Below are 24,082 nucleotides of genomic sequence, written 5' to 3'. Positions count from 1 at the left end.
TGCAGTTTTTAGTGTAAATGATTCCACAAAGCCATAAATCTCAGAAAAAGATCAGAAATTGTGTGTGTGTCAGAACACTAGATTCTAGAAAGGTTGAAAAGATGAATGTGATTTATATGATTCTTACTTTTTATTAAAGAAAAAGGTATTGATTTTGTTATTAGAAATGTAGTTTTCCTCAGTATTGAATTTTTAAGGGAAACAGTTGTGTGAGAATATTAAGCAAGAAATAGAATCAAAAGCAAAACAAAGGTGTGTTAGATAATTATCCATTTGGTGTATTCAGACACACATTTTGTTGAGTTTGCAGAAAAGCTCTTAGTAAATTTTGATTTTTTTTTTTTTTTTTTAAATATATTTTATTGATTTTTTACAGAGAGGAAGGGAGAGAGATAGAGAGCTAGAAACATCGATGAGAGAGAAACATCGATCAGCTGCCTCCTGCACACCCCCTACTGGGGGATGTGCCCACAACCCAGGTACATGCCCTTGACCGGAATCGAACCTGGGACCTTTCAGTCCGCAGGCCGACGCTCTATCCACTGAGCCAAACCGGTTTTGGCTAAATTTTGATTTAAATGGCTGTATTCTTATAAAAAAAAAAAATCCCAGCAATAGTACTTTAATTATCAGGAATAGAAAAATATCTTGAATTTGTTTATTATTTTAATACTTATATGATCTCATAAATAATACCTTTGATGATGAACCTGTTGCTCAAGAAACTCTTCAGTCCATCCTTGGTCTTTTAGATGCCTGTCCCTATGCTTATTCCATCCTCGACGGATAATGAAGATAAAGCCACTGAGAGTATTGAAGACCTTAATGAAAAGCTTCCTTCACATCCATTTGAAGCCGATCTCCTTGAGATGGCAGAAATGATTGTAGAAGATGAAGAGAAGAAGACTCTATCTCAGGGAGGTTGGTATAATTTTAAAGTAAAGAAAGGAAAAAATACCCCTACACATTTTCCTGTAACAAGTAATTTTAGAGATGCGGCAGTCAAGGTGTTTCTAAACGCTTTATTGTGTTAAATACCAAGTCTGTGGGTCTGTTAACCTTTTTGATATCTCTGAAAGTTCTCACTTTTTAAGGAAGGAAACTAAGTGCTGATATTCAATGCAGTTTTTAGTGTTAATGATTCCAGAAAACCATAAATCTGAGTTTCATGATCATATTCTGATTTTATCCCTGTATTGAAATCATGGTCCTCAGATAAGAATTCTTACCTATATGTATAAAAGCCAAGCGACTGGAATCACCGGTCCCTATGACATGCACTGCGACCGGCCAACCGGCCCGATGAGAGTGAGGCTGGTGGCTTACCTCCCATGTTCCCTCTCCCTTCTCCCCTCCCTCTCCCCGCGGCCCACCCCGATCAAGGCCAGGGCAGCCAGCCGGACCCTACCTGTTCAGGAATTTGTGCACCAGGCCTCTAGTTGTGTAATAACTAGCATGTTAGCAGCAGAATGGAAAACTATTGGCTCAAGTAATTGATTGATAAATCTCGTTGTGGGTGTAGAATAATGGTAACAATAGTTAACATTTATATGCTTACCATAGTCTAGGCATTGTCCCACATTCACTGTGTACGTCACCCCGTTTAATGTCACAACAACCCTATTGGGGAGTTACTGTTTACTTCAGATTCCTCAGTTGAAAATAGGATATTTTACTTGCCTTGGTTACACAGTCAGGAAGGAAATGAAACAAAAGTTGAATCCAGATCCGACTCCAAAGCAAATGATATGTGATATTAACCAGAACTCAGTAATATAGACTCCTGAAAGGTTTTTAGCCTTAATTAGCAGCTCCTGGGTTTTGGATATAAGAAGTGATCTATATATAAAAAAGGCTAAGTGTCCATCCTTCCCTCCAACCAGTAGCTATGACGTGCACTGACCACTTAAAAATAAGGGGCAGATGATCAACGCAGGAGCTGCCATGATGTGCACTGGCCAATTAAAAATAAACGGCTCCCTAGCCGGTTTGACTCAGTGGATAGAGCATCAGCCTATGGACTGAAGAGTCCCAGGTTCGATTCCAGTCAAGAGCACATGCCTTGGTTGCGGGCTCGGTGCAATGTGCAGGAGGCATCCAATTAATGATTCCCTCTCATCATTGATGTTTCTATCTCTCTCTTCCTCTCCTTTCCTCTCTGAAATCAATAAAAATATATTAAAAAAAATAAAAATAAACGGCACCACGGACCTGGCACCGACAAACCAACACTCTGCTTTCCCCAAGTGGGACACAGGCTCTGCCACCACTCTGGAGTGACACCCCACTGAATCGCAGCCAACGCTGCCAAGACCCCATGGTGTAAAATGCGGCTCACAGTCTAGCTCAGCCCAGCCCAGAAACGGTCGCTGTGGACGTTGGGTAATGATGTCACGTAGCAATGCCCGGCTTCCTTTCCCTAGTGATGACTAGCCTCTTTGGAGTTTCTTCAGCCCAGGAACACGACTTGCTTTATAGCCAGGTGCAAACATTTCACACTTTAACCAAATGTTTGTGAAGCGTTTTCCCGTGCCTCATCTCATCTGATTCTCACAGAAGTCCTGGAGTAGGTAGATAGGAGACTCGGTAGAATCCTAGTTTATTTTTATTAGCCGGAAAACGGAGATTTAGAAAGCTTAGAAACTTGTCCTGACTTAGAAGAAGTAAGAAATGGTAGAACTTGAAACTGACTTCAGGTTTTCTCACTGCACAGAATATAGTCAAACACTGCTACAATTAAATATTTTGCCCTCTGTTGTAGATCTGCGTAATCTACAATAATAACAATTTTATCTATATACTAGTGGCCTGTGCACGGATTAATGCACATTGGAAGGAAATTAATTAGAAGAACTATTTTAATATCTCTGTTCACCCTTTCTCTATAATAGAAATGTCAACCAAATTCATGATTGACAATAACAAGATCAAAACACACATGTGCGATTGCCACCAGCAAGAGCTTTATATGTATCATGCATGCACAAGTAAACTTAGCCTTTTATAGATATAGAATAAACTTGCTTAATTAGACCTGCTTTCTGATTTAGCTAAACTTTTTCCAGCCCAGTGAAGCACCCCAACTTCTCTTTCAGGTAGTTGTCAGCAACACAGCAGTAAATATCAACATGAAGGAGATTATTATTGTAGTTCACGCAGGGAGAACAAAGGGTAAAATATTTAACTGCAACAGTGTTTGACGATACAGGGAGAAAACCTGAAGTTATTTTCAAGGTCCAGCATTTCTCACTTCTTTTCAGTTGGGTCAAGTTTCTAAATCTCTGTTTTCCAGCTAATGAAAAGAAAATGGGATTCCACTGAGTCTCCTATCTACCTACTCCAGGGACTTCTGTGAGGATCAGATGAGATGAGGCACGTGAAAACGCTTCACAGACATTTGGTTAAAGTGTGAAATGTTTTCACCTGGCTATAAAGCAAGTCGGGTTCTTGTGCTGAAGAAACTGCAAGGAGGCTAGTCATTGCTAGGGAGAGGAAGTCGGGCGTTGCTAAATGACATTACCTGGATGGACACTTAGCATATTAGCCTTTAATATATAAAACCTAATATGCTAATTGTCTCTCCGACCGTTCGACCCATTTCTATGATGCACATTAACTTTCAACTGGTAGCTTAGCCTACTGCTGGGGTCCAGCCATTCAGGACTGGGTGAGACGGGCTGGACGCTCCCTGGAGCCCTCCCGTGGTTCCTCCCGGCCCGACAACCTCCCATGGTCTCTCCCCTGCCCCAATTGTGCACCAGTGGGGTCACTCGGGCTGGCCTGCGCCCTCTCGCAATCTGGGATCCCCCGGGGGGTGTCGGAGAGCTGGTTTCCGCCCGATCCCCACAGGCCAGGCTGAAGTACCCCACCAGTGCACGAATCTGTGCACTGGGCCTCTAGTTTAGATATAAAAGGCTAAGTTAACTCACGCATGCACGATACATACAACGCTCTCGCTGGCACCAATCGCACACGTGTGTTTTGATCTGTCATTGTCGATCATAAATTTGGTTGTTTTTGTTGACATTCTGAAGCCGAAAGAAAACGGCATCGTCAACAGTATATGTCTGAAGACCAACTATTGCCACAACGTACCTCTGAAGCCGAAAGAAGTCGGCGTCGTCGACAGAATATGTCTGAAGAACAACAATTGGCACAACGTATCCCTGATGCTGAAAGAAAGCGATGTCATCGACAGAATATGTCTGAAGAACAACTTTTGGCACAACGTACTGCTGAAGCTGAAAGAAGCCGGCGTCGTCGGCAGAAAATGTCCGAAGAACAGTCATCGACAAGTACTTATTTATTAAAATATTTATTAAGATATTAAAATATTTCTTCTAATTGATTTCCTTTCAATGTGCACGAATCTGTGCACCAGCCATTAGTATAACGATAAGAGAGCGATAAAATGGTGTATAAGATAGTTGAAATACATCAGTGAATTTTCACAAAGGCCTTTTAATATATCACTGATGAGCCAAAAAATCATTCTTTTCTGACAAAATTTTTTTTCAGTGACAGTTTTTACAAAGCTAACTGGGATTTGATTTTACATAAGAAATGCTAGATAATTTTTTGAACACTGTAGCATTTGAAAAACTGTTAAGTTTTCTGTTGTGTTGCCAGTAAGTTTTTAAGGCATATATGTTCTGAGTGATGAGTAAAAAGCATATTTGTTAATTCCAGTGTTTCTGGTCTCATTTTGTTCTTTAGTGTATGGTCTCATAATTCTGACCCATTTATATATGAATTTTAATGTCTGAGAATATTGTCCCTATGCTTATCTTGTAACTTTCTGATATTATATTTACTTTTGAAGTTTAAGCAATACCTGATGGTAAACCTCAATTTAAATTGGCTTCTACATTCATGTTAACAGTTAACATTTATCAAGTGCTTCCTCTGTACAAATGTAGTGACTTTGCCTTAGCCTGCAATTGGAGTGAGACAGAAGAACTTTCAAAACTAAGCTTCAAGACAGATAGTTGTAATCACTATAGTGTAAGTAAAATAAAATAGTTTAAAAACATAAAGGAGGGAAAAACGAATTTCAGCTGAAGGGATCTGGATAACTTATCTTTGATTTCAGGGAAAGAAGTAATTTTCCTGGGTCTTTAAAAAAATAGTTTTTACTACTTTGAATCCTTAAGCTTCTTTTATTTTTTTAAAAATATGTTTTTATTTATTTTAGAGAGGAAGGGAGAGGAAGAGAAAGAAAGATCAATGTGAAAGAGAAATATTGATTGGCTGCCTCCTGTACTCCCCTACCGGGGATCAAGCCTGAAACCTGGGCATGTGCTCTGACTTGGAATCAAACTACCAACCTTTTGGTGCATGAGATGATATTCAACCAACTGAACCACACTGGCCAGGGCTAGCTTCTTACTTTTAAAGTAGTTTATAATTGATAGAACTGTGTTCTGTTTAGTTCCATGTGTAGGCTGCTCATGTAACTTATGTTCTAATTCTATTGGTTTTCCAATGCAGTGTTGCAGTGTTATAGCATATTATATTTTAGAGGTAGAAAGGAATTTAAACAGATTTGTCAAATCTGTGAATATGTTGTGTGTGTGTGTGTGTGTGTGTGTGTGTGTGTGTGTGTGTGTGTGTGTGTCGTGGTGGGGAAGAATTTCAGGTAGCACACGAGAGCAAAATGCAAAATAAAGGTGTCTCTTGTCATGACTTCTTTCATACTGCTACCTAAAAGTTTAACTGCTGTTATAAGTCATAATTTAACTTCATTTACTACGCATGCCTACTTTTATTAATGAAACATTCTTTCTGCATGTGAAGGCTATTTCCTTAGAACTCTCTCTTGTGATTCATGTATGTAGTACCGTCATTTTATTTTGATGCAGTTGCTTTGTGTGTACATATAAATTATTTATTATGTGCTTTTCTTTTTCTTTAGGATCCCAAACTTCTGAACAAGAACTCTTTCTAGACACTAAGATATTTGAAAAAGGTTTGTAATTGTAAATATATTTTGGATCTTAGAATCATGTACTGTCCTGTTAATAATACAAACCCATAAAATATTAGCATCCTCGGATTTAATATTTGAAATTTTTGCTATTTTAGGGGTACTGGGTGTTTATGATTGTGTGCTAATTTGTAATGAGAATAATAAAAGCTACCTCAAATATTGTTTTGTTTTTCCCCCTCAAATATTGATTTTAAGGATTGAGATAAAGCTTTAAACTGTATACCAAGAATATGAATCCAGTTCTGTGAGACTGGTAAATAAGTTACTTCATTGTTAAATGTACCTGGGTAATTGTTCCTCAACCATATCTGTTTTTGGTATTTAGGGGTTTCAGGAAGATTTCTGGCTATGTTAACAGTCTATCTTATTTTGAAGCTGTGCTTTCTATCTATCTCAGACCAAGGAAGCACATACAGTGGTGACCTGGAATCAGAGGCAGTATCTACTCCACATAGCTGGGAGGAAGAGTTGAATCATTATGCCTTAAAGTCAAATGCCGTGCAAGAGGCTGATTCAGAATTGAAGCAGTTCTCAAAAGGGGAAACTGAACAGGATCTGGAAGCAGACTTTCCATCAGGTTTGTGCAATGTAACTTTTCCACTGAAAGTCTTTTATTTTAGAAGATTGGTACAACACCAAATTGACATTATGAAGCAATTATGTGTGATAATAATCTAGTGCACAGGTGGTCATTGCCTTTGAAGGTGTTAATTTGTACCATGTTGTTCTTACAAGAAGTTAATTTGTGTGTGTTTTTAAGCTTTCCCACAGTAACCATAAAGGTAGTTTTCTTGGTTGTTTATGAACTCCTAATTTAAATGCAGTATCCTTTATTTCTCTTAAGTATATATGTCAAATTTTTATGTTATCACAAATAAAATAATGAATATAGTGATTATTATCTGCTATTTTCTTTCTTAGTCTTAGTCTTTAAGTCTCTGAGTTATTTATCTTACATTATGCTTCTGCTGATTCTTATAGAATCCTTTGACCCATTGAATAAAGGGCAGGGAATCCAGGCACGTTCCCGAACAAGACGACGACACAGAGATGGCTTCCCCCAGCCCAGACGAAGAGTAAGCAGTAGATTAACTTTTCTTTTTGTTCCTTTATTCTATAAGTCTTGATTAATTCCAGTAGTTTACAAAACTCTGTATTGCCAGGATCAGGAACGTCCATACGTTGTTTTACAACCTCGTGGAGGGTGTGTGTGTGTGTGTGTGTTTCTTAAAGTCAACCATACCTTATATTTTACATTTTTTTCAGCAGGGATTTTTTTATTTTGTTTTTATAATTGAGGTTTTTTGCTTTGTTTTGTTTACTATAAAAAACTTTTTATAATCTTTGTTACAAAATTTTTATTTTTTAAGTCTAAATTTAGCTCTTAAAAAATACTATAATGAGGCTCACTAGTTTATATAATCTATATATATAAAAGGATAAGTGTCCATCTGTCTGACTGGTAGCTATGATGCGCACTGACCACCAGGAGGCACACACAACGCAGGAGCTGCCATCACGTGCACTGGCCATCTATATATCCTATCTAATAAAAGAGAAATATGGTAATTAGCCATACCTCTGCTACCCTTCCCATTGGCTAATCAGGGCGATATGCAAATTAACTGCCAGCCAAGATGGTGTCCGGCAGCCAGGCAGCTTGAAGCGAACATGAGGCTTGCTTGCTTCAGTGACGGAGGATTCCGACGTTCCCCGCCTGCCGCTGCCGGCCTCTGAGCTTGCAGTTTGAAACATTGTTACAAATATAGAAGCTAAACAAAACCCCAGAAACCTGCTTTCAGCCAGCCGGGATCTCAGAGCTGGAGTTGAAACAGTGTTTTGATTATAGAACCCAAACAAACCAGATACCTGCTTTCAGCAGCCGAGGCCTAAGAGCTGGAGCCAAGCCTCAGAGCTAAAGCTGGCCCAGAATAAAAAAAGAAAAAGAAAAAAAGGAGCAGTTGGGAGCTTCAGTCACCCGCCAGCCTGAATACAGCTCTCAGCCCCTCACCCAGACTGGCCAGGCATCCCAGTGGGGACCACCAACCCGATCCAGGATACCCTTCAGGGCAAACCAGCCGGCCCCCACCCATGCACCAGGCCTCTATCCTATATAGTAAAAGGGTAATATGCCTCCCAGCACCGGGATCAGCGTGACAAGGGGCAGCGCCCAAACCCCCTGATCGCCCTGCGGCTCTGTGTGTGACAGGGAGCGGGGCCACAACCTCCCTATCCGCCCTGCTCTGTTCGTGACAGGGGAAGGCGCCCCAACCCCCTGATCAGCCCTGCTCTGTGCCTGATAGGGGAGAGCTCCCCAACCCCCTGATCGGCCCTGCTCTGTGTATGACTGGGTGCGGCACCCCAACTCCTCCCCCCCCCCCCCCCACACACACACACACGGGCCCTGCTCTGTGTGTGACGGGGTAGAGCCATAACCTCCCCATCAACCCTGCCCTGAGTGTGACAGTGGCGGCGCCCCAGCTCCCTGATTGGCCCTGCTCGGTGGGTGATAGAGGGCGGCACCCCAACCGCCCCCCACGGGCCCTGCTCTGTGTGTGACGGGGTAGAGCCATAACCTCCCCATCAGCTGTGCCCTGAGTGTGACAGGGTGCGGCGCCCCAACCCCCTGATCCGCCCTGCTCTGTGTGTGACGGGGCGGTGCCCCAACTCCCCTATCGGCCCTACTCTGTGAGTGACGGGGGAGCTCCTCAACCCCCTGATGGGCCCTGCTCTTTGTGTGACAGGGGGGAGCTCCCCAACCCCCTGATCGACCCTGCTCTGTGCGTGACAGGGTACGGAGCCCCAACCCCCCTGATAGGCCCTGCTCTGTGCGTGACAGGGCGTGGTGCCGCAACCTCCCATCGACCTTGCCTTGAGTGTGACGGGGTGGTGCCCCATCCCCCCAATTGGCCTTACCCTGCGCGTGACTGAGGGTGGCATCGCAACCTCCCGATCCGCCCTGCTCTGTGCATGACAGGGGGCGGCGCCCCAACTCCCCAATCAGCCCTGCTCTGAGCCCGACCAGGGGCTGCACCTAGGGATTGGGCCTGCCCCCTGCCACTCGGGAGCAGGCCTAAGCCAGCAGGTCATTTTCTCCCGAGGGGTCCCAGACTGCGAGAGGGCACAGGCTGGGCTGAGGGACTCCCCCCCCCCCCCCCTCGAGTGCACAAATATTTGTGCGCTGTGCCTCTAGTACTAGTATAAAAGCCTAAGTGTCCCTTTGACCCATAGCTATGATGTGCACTCACCATCAGGGGGCAGACGATCAACACACAGGCATGGAAAAATGGAACATAATGATGGATCTCAGAGAGAAAAGAGGAGGGGAGGAGGGCGTGAAGAGATTAATGAAAGATCTTATATGCATACAGAGGCCCAGTGCATGGATTTGTGCACTGGTGGGGTCCTCAGCCTGGCCTGTGGGGATCGGGTTGCAACTGGCAGTCCGACATCCCCAAGGGGTCCTGAATTGCAAGAGGGTGCAGGTCAGGCCAGGTGAAGGGACTTCACTGGTGCATGAATCTGTGCACTGGGCCTCTAGTTTAAAAATAAGCGGCACCATGGACCTGGCCCTGACAAACCAACACTTGGCATCCCCCAAGTGGGACACAGGCCCCTCCACCACCCCAGAGCGGCACCCCACCAAATCGCAGCCAATGCTGCCAAGAGCCAATGATGCAAAATGCGGTCCACAGCCAAGCCCGGAAACAGTTCCCGGATAATGATGTCGCAACCCCCGGCTTCCTCTCCCTAGTGACTAGCCTCCTTGCAGTTTCTTCAGCCCAAGAACCCAACTTGCTTTATATCTAAACATTTTACAGTTTAATCAAATGTTTGTGAAGCGTTTCCACATGCCTCATCTCATTTGATCCTCACAGAAGTCCTGAAGTAGATAGACAGGAGGCTCAGTAGAATCCTATTTGCTTGTAAGCACTGTTTTAGCATCATCACAAACATTTTGATATGTTTTGTTTATATTTTCACTTACGTTCAAAATATTTTTTAATTGCATTTGTGGTTTCTTCTTTGACCCATGGGGTATTAATAAATGTGCCGTTTAATTTCCAGTTTTTGAGTATTTTCTTAGCATCGTTCCATTATTGGTTTCTAGTTTAATTACATTATAGTTAGAGAACTTACTGAGGCTTTTTTATACCCAAAATATGTTCTGTTCATGTGTTTATTAAACAGACCTGATAGTAAATGTTATTCGACCTCATTGGTAGGTCCAGATACTGGCCCATGGTAAATACTCAAATCCTAGTAATAATTACATACGGTCTTCTATATTTCAACTTTCTTTTTTTCTCCAAAGGTCGTTTCAGCTCTAAGAACTCTGAATCTTTTAGATCTAATACAACTTCCATATTCTGTAAATGTATGCCCTTTCTAGCTTTGAGAACGCTGATTCTTAAAGATCCAAGACTAAATTTTATATTCTGTATTTTTGGACTTCTGACAGGGACGAAAGAAGTCTATAGTACCTGTGGAGCCCAGGAGTCTTATTCAAGGAGCCTTTCAAGGGTGCTCAGTGTCTGGGATGACACTGAAATACATGTATGGGGTAAATGCCTGGAAGAACTGGGTTCAGTGGAAAAATGCCAAGGAAGAGCAGGGGGATCTGAAATGTGGCGGTAAATACACAGCATGAATTTGTGTTTTGACTTAGGGGATAAAGGGAATATGAAGAAATAAATTAATGAATCTACTCTAAAAGAATAAATACTAGGTCAAAAATCCCATAAAACTCTAGTTTTGGCTTTACTTAATTTTTCCCCATTTTTATTTAAACTTCTCATTTATTTATTTATTTTCCCTTTCAGGAATTGAACATGCCTCGTCTAGCCCATGTTCTGATCCCTTAGGAAGTGCTCAAGACCATCCACTTTCCCAAGAATCCTCAGAGCCAGGCTGTAGAGGTAAAACTCATTTTGTTTCCTTGTGGTCACTTATATCATTGTCAATTTCAGATTATAAATGGAATGTTTAAAATTATTTAGAAATTGAAGTCTTATTGTTAAAAAGAAAAATTGATATACTACTCCCAATTTTAAGGGTTTGTTATAAAGGTAAAATTGTATCTTTCGATCATCAGTTTATTATGTAAATATAAAGGATTTTGTTTATTTTTCTTAAATTTTACAAGTAGCTCAGATTCTTTATTTACCCGTGTAACTCTTCTTCACCTTTCAAGGTTTAGCATTAGTGTCACATTCTCTAGAATCTGACCTGACCCTTCTCATTTATTAGATTTCCTTCATTTCCTTTCATAGAATCTCATTTAAATAAACCTCTATTATAGCACCTGTTACACCATACATACTGCATTGTATTTATTTCTTTAACTAAAAAAACATTGAGATCAGGATAGCACAATACTCAGTGTTTATTCAATGAATCAAGTAAATGGTACTGTATTTCCTTTTTTTTGTTGTTTAGTAATTTTTTATTAATTTCAGAGAGGAAGGGAAAAGGAGAGAGATAAAAACATCAGCGATGAAAGAGAATCATTGATTGGCTGCCTCCTGTACGCCCCACACTGGGGATCGAGCCCACAACCCGGGCATATCCTTTGACTGGGAATTGGACTGTGACCTCCTGGTTCATAGGTCGACGCTCAGCCACTGACCCATACCAGCGGGCATCATATTTTTTATAAGTTAATATTTCAGATGTCTTCTACCTTTCCACAGTCCGCTCTGTCAAGCTGAAGGAAGATATTTTGTCATGCACTTTCGCTGAGTTGAGTGTGGGCTTATGCCAATTTATCCAAGAGGTGCGGAGACCAAATGGTGAAAAATATGATCCAGACAGTATCTTATACTTGTGCCTTGGAATTCAGCAGGTATCAAATTCAATAGTTGTTATAATATGTTACATTTTTAATCTGATAGGACTTGTGAATAAGTTGAAAATTATAGTGTATATTCATTGGTTGGTATTGTTCCTATAATCTCTTCTTATTCTTCCCTTTTTTTTTATTACTAAAATTTTTTTTTCAATGACAGTTTACATTTAACATTATAATATTATTTTCTAATAGTTTCAGGTGTGCAGCGTTATGGTTGGAACACTTTACAAAGTGTTCCCCTTGATAATTTTTTATGTTCTCTTGTTGATGAAGCACTTACCTTGATTTAAAAAATCTTGATCATATAGTCTTTTGTATACTGAATTGAGAGTATTAGTAGAATAACAGAAATTTAGGATGGTGCATTTTATTGTTAAATGAACAAGAAAACAACAACACAAAAATAGCAATTCACAAAAGAAGTGACACAGGAGACTGTGGTGAATGTATTTGTGTATTTGTATAAATCATATAGTCTCGTTTACATTTTAAAAATACTAATTAAAATAATAATTACACCATTATTTGTCTTTCACATTAGCAAAAATTATATAATACTTGTTGATATAAGTTCTGTGAGTCGAGTTCACCTTTAGAGTGGGTGGGAATTAGTACATACTTTCTAGAAAGCAATTTTGAGCATATGTTTCAGGAATATAAGTAAATATTAATACTCTTTTAAAAAATATATTTTTATTGATTTCAAAGAGGAAGGGAGAGAGAAATAGAAGTATCAATGATGAGAGAGAATCATTGATTAGCTGCCTCCTGCACGCCGCACACTAGGAATGGAGCCCACAACCTGGGCATGTACCATGAATAGGAATAGAACCGTGACCTCCTGGTTCATAGGTTGATGCTTAACCACTGAGCCACACTGGTGGGCTGTTCATACTCTTTGCAAGTAGTTCACTTTTGGGAATCTGTCAAAGCTAATACTCTGACAGCATTGCACAAAATTAGAAGTAACTTCAGTGTCCACCAAAGTGTAATAGTTAAGCAAATTATATTTATAAAGTTGTATATTATGTAGCCAATAAAAATTGTTTAAAGTGACTTCTAGTAATATGTAAAAATATTAATATTAAAGCATTGAAATGAACCAGAGTACACATTTTATGCATATCACTGTATGTTAACATGTAGTGGTTTAAAAACTAGTCATATTAAACACATAAAATGCAATGCATCAAAAATGTTTATAGTGGTTATCTTCTGGGGGTGGTAGAACTCTGGATGTCATTGATTTTTTCTTTTGTTACTTTGCCAAATTTCCTTCCACTTATATAGGGGTTGGGGGTATTTTATTTAAGCATTCATTCTATTTTTTATTTTTATTTTATTTTTATTGATTTCAAAGAGAGGTAGGGAGAGGGAGAGACAGAGATAGAAACATCACTGATAAGAGCGAATCATTGATCGGCTGCCTCCTGGCTGCTTCCTGCACACTCCCACACTGGGGATTGAGCCCGCAACCCCAGCATGTGCCCTTGACCAGAATTGAAACCGGGACCTTCAGTCCACAGGCCGGCGCTCTGTTCACAGAGCCAACCTGGCTAGGGCAATATTTTATTTTATTTTATTTATTTTATTTTATTATTTTATTTTATTTTATTATTTGTTTGTTTATTTATTTATTTAAATATATTTTATTGATTTTTTTACAGAGAGGAAGGGAGAGGGATAGAGAGTTAGAAACATCGATGAGAGAGAAACATCGACCAGCTGCCTCCTGCACACTCCCTACTGGGGATGTGCCCGCAACCATGGTACATGCCCTGGACCGGAATCGAACCTTGTACCCTTCAGTCCTCAGGCCGATGCTCTATCCACTGAGCCAAACCGGTTAGGGCAGTGGCCGGCAAACTGCGGCTCACGAGCCACATGCAGCTCTCTTGCCCCTTGAGTGTGGCTCTTCCACAAAATACCGGCTCTTCCACGAAATACCGACTTCTGTGCATGGGCCACGAAGTTTCATTCGTACTGTATGTGTGCACCCGCACGTGGTATTTTGTGGCAGAGCCACACTCAAGGGGCCAAAGAGCTGCATGTGGCTCGCTAGCCGCAGTTTGCTGACCATGGGGTTAGGGCAATGTTTTATTTTTAATTACGTAAGTAATGGAAAAATTTCTCTCCCTCCATTTCCATTCCCCAAGGTAACAGTGATGCAGCAGAAGTGTCCTTCTCTGCCTTCTCCTGTGCTGTACCTTTGTTCATGTATACATGTTTAATAGTCTTTGTTTTGCTTAGTTTTTAGCAAAATGGGGACCATACCATACACATTTTTTGCAGTTTGCTTTTTTCAATCTGTGTATCTCTCCAGATGACTATAAATAAACTTTTTCCTTTAAAAAAGAAATTTGCATAATGTTGCAAAGTATGAATATGCCAGTTATTCAGCCTTTTCTCTTTTTTGTATTCAGATTATTCCCCTCCCTCTTACTCTGACAAACAGTACTTCAGTCAATATTTTGTTTGGAAAAAAATTTTTGTTTTTGAAAAGAAAATATATTTTGTTTGTGTACCTAATGAGTTGGTGCTTTTGTTTCTAGGTTATATATATATATATATATATATATATATATATATATATATATATATATATATTTTTTTTTTCCCTCCAGTTTTAAGATATTTTCAGAATTACTTTTCAGAATGGTGTTTTGTGAAAGGGTCATATATGTAAAGTGGCCCTGAAACACTGAAGAAACCAAAAGGCCAAAGAACAAGGCAGACAAGTCCACCTTGTTGGTTGAAAGAGTTTAATAGGGAACTTACCTACAGAAATTCAGTCTCAGGTGGCAGCAGGGCAAAGTGGACTCCTGTGCCTTCCAGCCCCCCACCCCCACCCCCACCCCCACCCCCACTCCCCGCCCCTTGACCATGTGCTTATATCTCCTAAATCAGAGAATGCTTGGGTGATCAAAGGGATCATGTGCCAGAGCCAGTTATATAGATAACATTGAGGGCGACTCATCCCAGAGGCATTGTTCAGAGCTTTATGTGCATATTCCAGGGCTCACACTGGGGAAGGGGGAGGACGTCAAGGGTTCAGATTCACCCAGAGGTCAAAAATGCTGATTAGTTTTAAGACAGAGTTAGCTCTGTCCGCACAAATGATTGTCATTTACACTTTTATTAGCAGTGTGAATGCCCATTTCTTGAATCCTCTTTGCCACTCTTCTTTTTAATATTCTAAGTTTTAAAAAAATGACTCCCAATTTTTTCAACTTTTATAAATTAGAATGTCTTTTTATGTTGTTGGGCATTTGAATTTTTCCTTTCTATCTGTAGAATCTCTTTTATATTGGGGATAGTAACGTAAATATAAGCATTTTAAATAAAATTTTCTGGTGTGTTTTTGTCTTTTGGTTTTTATGTTATGTTTTGCCATTCAAGACGTTTTCCTTTTTTACATAGTTCAATTTCTCTTGATAGATTCTGGGTTTTCCTTGTTGCTTAGGATGGTCTTCCTCCTTGAGTAAAATATACTCATAAATTTTTTTCTAAAATACTTTGTTAGATTGACATCTTTAATACATCTGAAATTCATTTTTGTAAATAAATATACTAGAGGCCCGGTGCACGAAATTCAAGCACGGGGGCAGGGGCCAGGTCCCCTCAGCCCAGCCTGCACCCTCTCCAATCCGGGACCCCTCGGGGGATGTCCGACTGCCAGTTTAGGCCCGATTCTGGGAATTGGGCCTAAACCAGCAGTCGGACATCCCTCTCACAATCCTGGACCCCTGGCTCCTAATTGCTCATGTGCCTGCCTGGTCACCCCTTACTGCCTCTGCGTGCCAGCCTGATTGCCCCTAACTGCCGCCCCCCCTCCCCCCCCGGCCAGCCTGCCCTAACTACCCTCCGCTGCCGGCCAGGTCGCCCCCAACTGCTCCCTCCCTGCCGGCCTGGTTGCTCCTAACTGCCTGTCACCCCCAACTGCCCCCCCGTGCTGGCCTGGTCGCCCCACGTGGCCTGCTGTTCTGTTGGCTGGTCTTCCCTCACTATTCCCCCTGCCGGCCTGGTCGCCCCACGCAGCCTGCTTGTTCAGTCATTTGTTCATCCCTCACTAACTCCCCTGCCAGCCTTGTTGCCCCACTCAGCCTGCTTGTTCAGTTGTTTGGTCGTCTCTCACTAACCCCCCTTCCAGCCTGGTAGTAGGCAGCCATCTTGTGAGGGCGTGAGGGTTGATTTGCATATTACCTCTTTTATATAGGATTTCTGATGAATAACATTTTGATGGGTAGTTAATCATGCAAGCAGCATTTATTTTTCCACAGAATTAAAATGACACCTTGGTTACTGTAATTTAATCCAGTTTCTACACTGTAAATGATAAAAATTACCTTATGAGAGGACTTATATATATTCAACCAATTTTATTAAGCACAAGGATGTGCCCTTTATGCATTTTGCTTAGGTAAAAAATAGTGAAGATTCTTAGCACACTTCCTGTACTTGTGGCATTTATATTTTGGATCTAAAGAACATTTTGTAATTTTACCACTGCATATGTCAAGAAATAACATGTTTTGAGGCAGGTAATAATATTCTAATAATTTGAATATAATCATCAGAACCCGTGATCATTGTCATTATTTCAGTCAAAAACATTTGAGTTCTTTACATTTCAGCTATTCTTCTGCTGTATATGAAATACTCTAATTTATGAGACAAATACTAAAGCTATGAAACTTTTTCTAGTATGTTTATCAACTCTTGGTGATATTAATAAATGACTTCATATAATAATACTTTTAAAAAGAGGCCATAAGTTAGCAGATTGTCAGATTAATATAGGAAGTAAATATTATGTAACTTTCATTTATTTTGACAAGAAATAAGCTTTCCTTAACAGTAAGAAATTCTAAAAGGGTATCTATGTTGACATCTCAAATGTGCTTTCTCTTCTTTATTTGGATTATGAAAATAATCATGCTAATTGTGAAGAATTTTGAAAATACATAAAAAAACTATAATGTTAACCTGGACCACCACTGTTGACATTAGCTGGGAAGGTGATAATTGCAAAAGAAACAAATAGGCAAGTAATAGAAGAAAAATAACAGATTGCTAATAGAATGTACCATGAACACCTAACAATCATGTACTATGCATGCTATGTATTAATATAAGTCCATTTCATATATTAATTCACTTAAGTATTAGTGTGGCCCTATGAAGTTTAAGAACTGTTACTTCAGGCACTTGCCTAAGGCCTCAGATGTAGTAAATGGTGGGGCCAGATGTGAACCCAGGTAGTTCAGCTTCAGGGTCTTGTTATGAACACCATGTTGGACTGCATCTCTAATGTAAAAAGGTGCTTAACTGTAATCAGGGAAATTTTTTCTTCTCTCAGATGGATAAAAAAATGTGAAAGATTGAGAAACTTGATACAAGTGTTATTGAAGATATGTGCAGTGATGGAGGCCTTTTCAGAGGGCAAGTTAACAGTGGTTATTAAGTCTTAAAGTCATAGGTTCTTCAGTCTAGCAAACCCATTGATCATTATCTCTCCCCAAAGAGAGGCTAGTATTTCCATTATAACATTGTTTATAACAGAAAAAAATGGAAATCCCCTAGATGTTCATCAAAAGAATGTTTAAATCAGTATGTCTATACTATTGAATATTATACAACAAAAAAAGGAATGAGTTGCTTCTAGAGATATTGACGTGGAAAAATCTTACAGGCATACATTTTAAGGAGTAAAAGTAACTTGCCAAACTGTGTAGTATGATATTTATATTATGGGAAAATACACAAAACATAAAAATGTATAATTCAATGGCATTAAGTATGTACATTCATGATGTGAAGCCATCACCACTATCTAGTTCTATAACTTTGTCACCCTATATGGAAACCCTCTACCCATTAAGCAGTTACTGCTCATTTCCTCTTCCATCCTGTCTCTGACAACCATAAATCTGTTTTCTACATGGATTTGCTTATTCTGAGTATGTAATATAAGTAAAAGTGTGCCTGGCTTCTTTCACTCAATATATTGTTTCCAAGGTTTATCAGTGTTGTAGCATGAATCAGTATTTCATTCCTTTTTATGGCCAAATATTATTCCATCGTTGGATATACCACATTTTGTTTATCCCTTCATCTGTTGATGGACCTTTGAGTTGTTTCCACCTTTTGGCTATTATGAATAGTGAGTGTTGCTATGAATATTTATGTACAAGTTTTTGTTTGAACATCTATTTCAAATCTTTGGGGTATATGCCTAGGAGTGGTGTTGCAGGATCATATGGTATCTCTATGATTAGCTTGTTCAGAAACTACCAAACCATTTTCCACAATGGCTGTACCATTGTATGTTCCCAACAGCAATGTATAAGAGCTCCAATATCTCTGCTTCCTTGCCAACACCTAATTTTTGTTTGTTTGTTTTCTAAATAGCCATCTGGTAGATATGAGGTGGTATCTTATGGTTTTGATTTGCATTTCCCTAATGACTAATAATATCAAGCATCTTTTCAAAATAAATTTAAAATACCAAATCTTAAAAACACAAAAATTTTTTTAGCATATAATTAAAAGCTACCTTTTGTTACTCTGTGAATGCAAATTTATTTCCCTGAGTGATTTTATCTGATCTGATCTGCACCCTCAAAATGTTTTTTTAACAATACTTTACCCAAGCTGTTGCTTGTTTCCCATCCTGTGATATGGTTCTTGATGGTTATAATTAGCAGTTTTACCTACATTTAGACTTGAACTTTTTGAAGGCTATTGTTATGGGGCAAAGAGTTAAGAACTGTGATTAGAAGGCTCCAAATAGTTTTTGAATTTGGGCATCCTCAGGTCACCTGACACTAGCTAACTGTATTATTTCAGGAAGTGATCTAGGCCTGTGGTCAGCAAACTGTGGCTCGAGAGCCACATGCGGCTCTTTGCCCCCATGAGTGTGGCTCTTCCTAAGCCTTAGGAGTACCCTAATTAAGTTAATAACAATGTACCTACCTATATAGTTTAAGTTTAAAAAATTTGGCTCTCAAAAGAAATTTCAGTTGTCGTACTGTTGATATTTGGCTCTGTTGATTAATGAGTTTGCCGACCACTAATCTAGGCTAGAGCTAGGCTGACAAACAAAAACTTCTGAGAGCACACCTGCAGATCCTACTGTGAGTTAGAAAAATGATTTGGGAAATACAAATTAGGACCAATTTTTAATACATCAGTTTCATTAACTGAGTAAAGGTACTTATTTATTAGAATTTTTCTGTATACTCCAGGTTTTACAAAGCAAATAGAAAACTTTACCTTGCGAGTACAGTGTTCGAGATGTCAGTCCATGTGAAAGGGCCTTTAGCTGGAATCCTGGTATTTTAACATATATCCTTAAAATGGTTAATAATTTTGTAAGGGTAAAGTTAAAGAGTAACCTGTGTTCTTTAAAATTAATTTTTTAAAAAATTGTTAATATTAAAAAACTTTATTGGGGTGACATTGGTTAATAACATAAGTTTTACTTAAAATAATCTTTAAAAAAGTCTTGTCTTTGTATCAACATGTGTTTTCACTTTTTTTCTCTTGTAGTACCTGTTTGAAAATGGTAGAATAGATAACATTTTTACAGAGCCCTATTCCAGATTTATGATTGAACTTACCAAACTCTTGAAAATATGGGAACCTACAATACTTCCTAATGGTAGGATGATTATGTTTTATTTTGATCTTTTTCATGGTACACTTCCTTAAATTGCTTAAGTTGTAAGATTATCTTTTTATAAATTGTTCATTTTCTATTTCTGTCCTGATTTGTAATGTGTTTGGACTCCTGAGGAGAAAGTCTTGGTTTTATTATTGATTACTAGAGGCCCATTGTATGAAATTCGTGCACTCGGGGGAGGGGGGCAGGGATCCCTCTGCCTGGCCTGCACCCTCTCGCAGTCTGGGTGCCCTCGGGGGATGTCCGACTGCCGGATTAGGCCCGCTCAGTCAGTAGGCCTAAGCCGTCATTTGGACATCCTTAGCACTGCTGCAGAGGTCAGAGAGGCTCCCACCACTGCCGCTGCGCCCACCAGCCATGAGCTGTTTCTGGCTGAGCAGTGCTCCCCCTTTGGAAGTGCATTGACCACCAGGGGGCAGCTCCTGCATTGTGCATCTCCCCCCTGGTGGTCAGTGCACGTCATAGCCACCAGTCGTTTCTCCGTTTGGTCGATTTGCATATTAGCCTTTTATTATATAGAATTTTAGTAAAACTATAGCTTCCAAACAGTGTGTGTATAGTGTGTGTATACATACTGTTGAAAAATTTTAAAGAATTACTGGAGGTTACATTTACAGTTGTAGAAACTGTTTTTGTTCTGGTAATGCTGGTATTGTTGCATGCTGTAGTAGTAACTGCCACATAGTCTACTTCCAGACTCTACCTGTTAGCAGTGGACCTTCTTTAATTGTTTATAAAGTACCCTGAACTGGTTATTGAGACTTAAATCTTCGTCTTCAAATTGTCTTTGACAAACCCTTAATTCACTCCTGGTCTTGGGCTCCTCGGCTGGGAATGGAGAGTTGAATGTGATGCTCTGGAATTTGTCTCCCTTTCTGTTGGGTTACAGAGCGCTTTTATTTTTTTTATTTTTTTAAAATATATTTTATTGATTTTTTACAGAGAGGAAGGGAGAGAGATAGTTAGAAACATCGATGAGAGAGAAACATCTGCCTCCTGCACATCTCCTACTGGGGATGTGCCCGCAACCCAGGTACATGCCCTTGACCGGAATCGAACCTGGGACCTTTCAGTCCGCAGGCCGTCGCTCTATCCACTGAGCCAAACCGGTTTCGGCTACAGAGCGCTTTTAAAGAGCAGCATCGTGGTTTGATGCATTTAGCATTCAAAGAGGAGGCTTAGGGACATAGATATATGGAAGTAATAATTCATGTTTGTGGATAGTCAGTCTTCTAAAATAGAATGCAGAATCAGCAACAGAGAGGTTGGGTAGAGAACATGGGGAAAGGCCTGCACTTAAGGGGTATCCTGGGGAAGGTTCCTTTAAAGGTATACTTATTTTATTCTGCAAGACCTCTGCTTTTCAAGAAAAATCTCAAATAAGTCATCATAACTTTATCACTCAATATAAATTTAAGAGGAGGATCACTTCTTGGCCTTTTGGCTAAAATCAAGAGTAAAATAAGAGGGGGTGGGAGGAAGTGGGGGCACTATCTGCCTTCTCATAATCTTACCTAAATAAAGTTAAACGCGTTAACAGGAAGCACATTGAACTGGAACAGGAGTCTGCAATCAGTGGCCCACGGGCCAGATCTGGCCTGCTGCCTGTTTCTAGATGTGGTCCATCAGCTAGAAATGGTTTTTACATTTTAAATGGTTTTGGGGCAGGAGGATTCCAAGGAATAATGATATTGTGAGGCATGTGAAAATTATATGAAACTCAAATTTGTGTCTATAAATAAACTTTATGGTATATTATAGCCATATCTATGTTTTGTCCGCAGCTCCTTATCTTCTACAACAACAAAGTTGTTCAGAGCCTATATGGCCCAAAATGCTTAAAATATTTACTGTCTGGTTCTTTACAGAAAACGTTTGCCAGCCCCTGGTCTACAGCAGCAGTAGATTAAAGCTGTTTCAGGAGGATGCTCAGTGTGCAATCATCTGACTTTTTCCTTGTAGTGCCTTCCCTGTTTTTCTGTATAAGGAAGGGCGGGAAGGAGAGGAACAGTCAGTCCCCCTCCCCCTCCCCCATGTCTTGTCTGAGAATTTGAGAAACTAGTCTTATTTATCAGGAGCTCAATGCTGTTTCTCCCCCCCCCCCCCCCTTCGGTCCAGGTTACATGTTCTCTCGCATTGAAGAAGAACATTTGTGGGAGTGCAAACAGCTGGGCGCTTATTCACCAATTGTCCTCTTGAACACCCTTCTTTTCTTCAATACCAAATACTTTCAACTAAAGAATGTTACTGAGCACTTGAAGCTTTCCTTTGCCCATGTGATGAGACGGACCAGAATTTTGAAGTACAGTACCAAGATGACATATCTGAGATTCTTTCCACCTTTACAGAAGCCAGAGTCAGAACCAGGTGTGTGGTGGAGTTTGGAAGATTTCTATTGAAGTCTCAGTATTCAAATAGAAACTCATTGCAGAGGGGTAATTGTGTAGCTTTTGTTTAACATTTAAATGCTTTATGTCACGGTTAGGTTCAAGGCTTTTTCTCAGAATGAGAGGAATTGCTTACTTTCATTGGCCTTTAAGTTAGAAATTCTGATATCATTGGTAGAGCCCAAATAATCCTCATTTTAAAACCTCCCAGGGAATTTAAATATATAGGTGATTTAGGGGCAACAGATGGGTCAATTGCTAGTTAAAGGAATCTGTTTAACTTTTAAATCTCCTGTTTCTAAATCTTTTTATTGACCAGAGCACCTCTTTTTAGTTGACAATAAGATGTCAAATTTTAAAGAAACTTGAAAGCTGGCCTAGAGTCTACTGCTTTTATACACAGTAGAATAATAGCAGCGATGACAATTTTAGAAGAGTTATGGTTTTTCATTCCAGTAGTAGCCTATTAAATAATAGTTTGTCTTAAAGATTAAAAAATCAACATTATTATTATGAAACTGGAAATTAAATTTATTTTGACCAAAGTTGTAAGTTCTAAAATTCCAAAAATCCAGTTGTTACTTTCTTGGGATAGGAGTGAAATACATATTTTGAATGTGAGAATTTAAAATTACTGAAAGTAAAATCTTAAAGAATAATTCTGATGTTCATCTTTATGTTAACTTTTTTCTCCTTTACTTTAGAAAATACTAAGATTTATTTGCTTATTCACCACGTGTCTGTCCTATTTCCTTCTATTTGTTCATATATGGCCCACTTTGTGTTCTTAATTGATATTAATTGGGGAGGAGAGACAGTCAGGTAAAATTTTCCTATTTTCTGATCTTAGGTGCCTAATAAGATTTGTAATAAGTTCAGCTTTTCTGAATGAATAACTAACAAAGTCTTCCTTATTTAGGTAGCCTCTAAGTAGAAAACTGGGGCGAATTGTTGTTTAAATAATAATTAATGCAGGCAGCTGGGGGAAGTTGTGTGCTGGTAAGAGCAACTATAAGAAAAGAAAAAGAAAGCCTTTTTCCTCAGGTTCTCAGGTCCACCTGTTATTCTCTTGATGATTGAATGGGAAGGTGTAAAAGAAAGAGCCCACTTGCCTTGTCTTCACCCTTGGTCTCTGCAGTATTCTGTTAGGGGAAAAGGATTTGCTCTTTTCTTAGCAAATGCTCACTTTATTGAGAATTTCTTTTCCCAACAAAGGTTCCATTTCTCATAATACTATGACAAATAAACTTGAACAAATGCCCAAAGGGCACTGATGCCCCATTGTGGAAATACTTTGTTTGTTTGTTTGTTTATTTTAATCCTCACTTGAGGGCATGTTTTTATTGATGAGAGAGAGAGAGAGAGAGAGAGAGAGAGACAGACAGACAGACAGACAGACAGACAGACAGACAGACATCAATGTGAGAGGGTAACATCGATCAAGTTGCCTTCTTCCAGTATGCACCTCGACCAGGGATGGAACCCACAACCTAGGTATGTGCAATGGCTGGGAATCGAACCCACAGCTTTCGGTGTGGGGGGTGATGCTTCAATCAACTGGGCCACCCGGCCAGGGGAGTATAAATATTTTTAGGTAAAGAGGTGAAAACTTCTATCTTAATGTCTGCCGTAGGAGAAGAGCACCTGAAACCCTTAAGAACTCTGTGCCTATTAAAATCTCTTCAAGTCAGGTTCAGAAGTCAGACATACTCTCTTGCACTAGGCTTTTCACCCTGTTCCCCCTACTTTGGTGAGCAGGGGAACATAACTTTTACAGGACAGGGACTTTGTTTTGTTCAATGCTATTATATCTAGTACTTAAAATTATATCTAATACCTCCAGAAGTGCTCAGTAAATATTTGTTGAATGAGTAAGGGAAAGGAAAGGGGAGGGAATGACAGTTTTGACCGGAAGCAAAGCTTGTTGGGTGTCTTGATACTTGAAAAATATAATCTTTTTATTATTTCCTGCCTCAAGATAAACTAACTGTTGGCAAGAGGAAACGAAATGAAGATGACGAGGTTCCAGTGGGTGTAGAAATGGCAGAGAATACAGACAATCCACTAAGATGCCCTGTCAGACTTTATGAGTTTTACCTGTCAAAATGGTAAGTGCTCTTCCCCTGAACTAGATATAGTACTCTTCAAAAAGGAGTTAACATATTCTGGAT

General features: G+C 39.7%; 1 protein-coding gene across 9 annotated transcripts in view; it reads left to right on the top strand.

Moving 5' to 3' along the window:
* The window catches only part of ZMYM4 (zinc finger MYM-type containing 4), a 124,644-nt gene that overhangs the window by 97,097 nt on the left and 3,465 nt on the right, over positions 1-24,082 (top strand). For 7 of the 9 annotated variants that reach the window (XM_059690226.1, XM_059690227.1, XM_059690225.1 and 4 more), the window contains 11 exons: positions 753-921; positions 4,035-4,295; positions 5,915-5,968; positions 6,387-6,566; positions 6,971-7,065; positions 10,452-10,623; positions 10,813-10,908; positions 11,683-11,834; positions 19,392-19,503; positions 21,643-21,891; positions 23,890-24,019. In XM_059690226.1, coding sequence (XP_059546209.1) covers positions 753-921; positions 4,035-4,295; positions 5,915-5,968; positions 6,387-6,566; positions 6,971-7,065; positions 10,452-10,623; positions 10,813-10,908; positions 11,683-11,834; positions 19,392-19,503; positions 21,643-21,891; positions 23,890-24,019 — 1,670 coding nt within the window. Of the gene's footprint in view, positions 1-752; positions 922-4,034; positions 4,296-5,914; positions 5,969-6,386; positions 6,567-6,970; positions 7,066-10,451; positions 10,624-10,812; positions 10,909-11,682; positions 11,835-19,391; positions 19,504-21,642; positions 21,892-23,889; positions 24,020-24,082 lie in introns of those variants that run through there. The other 2 variants (XM_059690231.1, XR_009452028.1) reach the window with 2 other exon arrangements.

This window comes from Myotis daubentonii, chromosome 3 (genome assembly GCF_963259705.1).
Source record: "Myotis daubentonii chromosome 3, mMyoDau2.1, whole genome shotgun sequence".
Classification (NCBI taxonomy): Eukaryota; Metazoa; Chordata; class Mammalia; order Chiroptera; family Vespertilionidae; genus Myotis; species Myotis daubentonii.
This window is presented reverse-complemented; position numbering and strand designations above follow the sequence as displayed.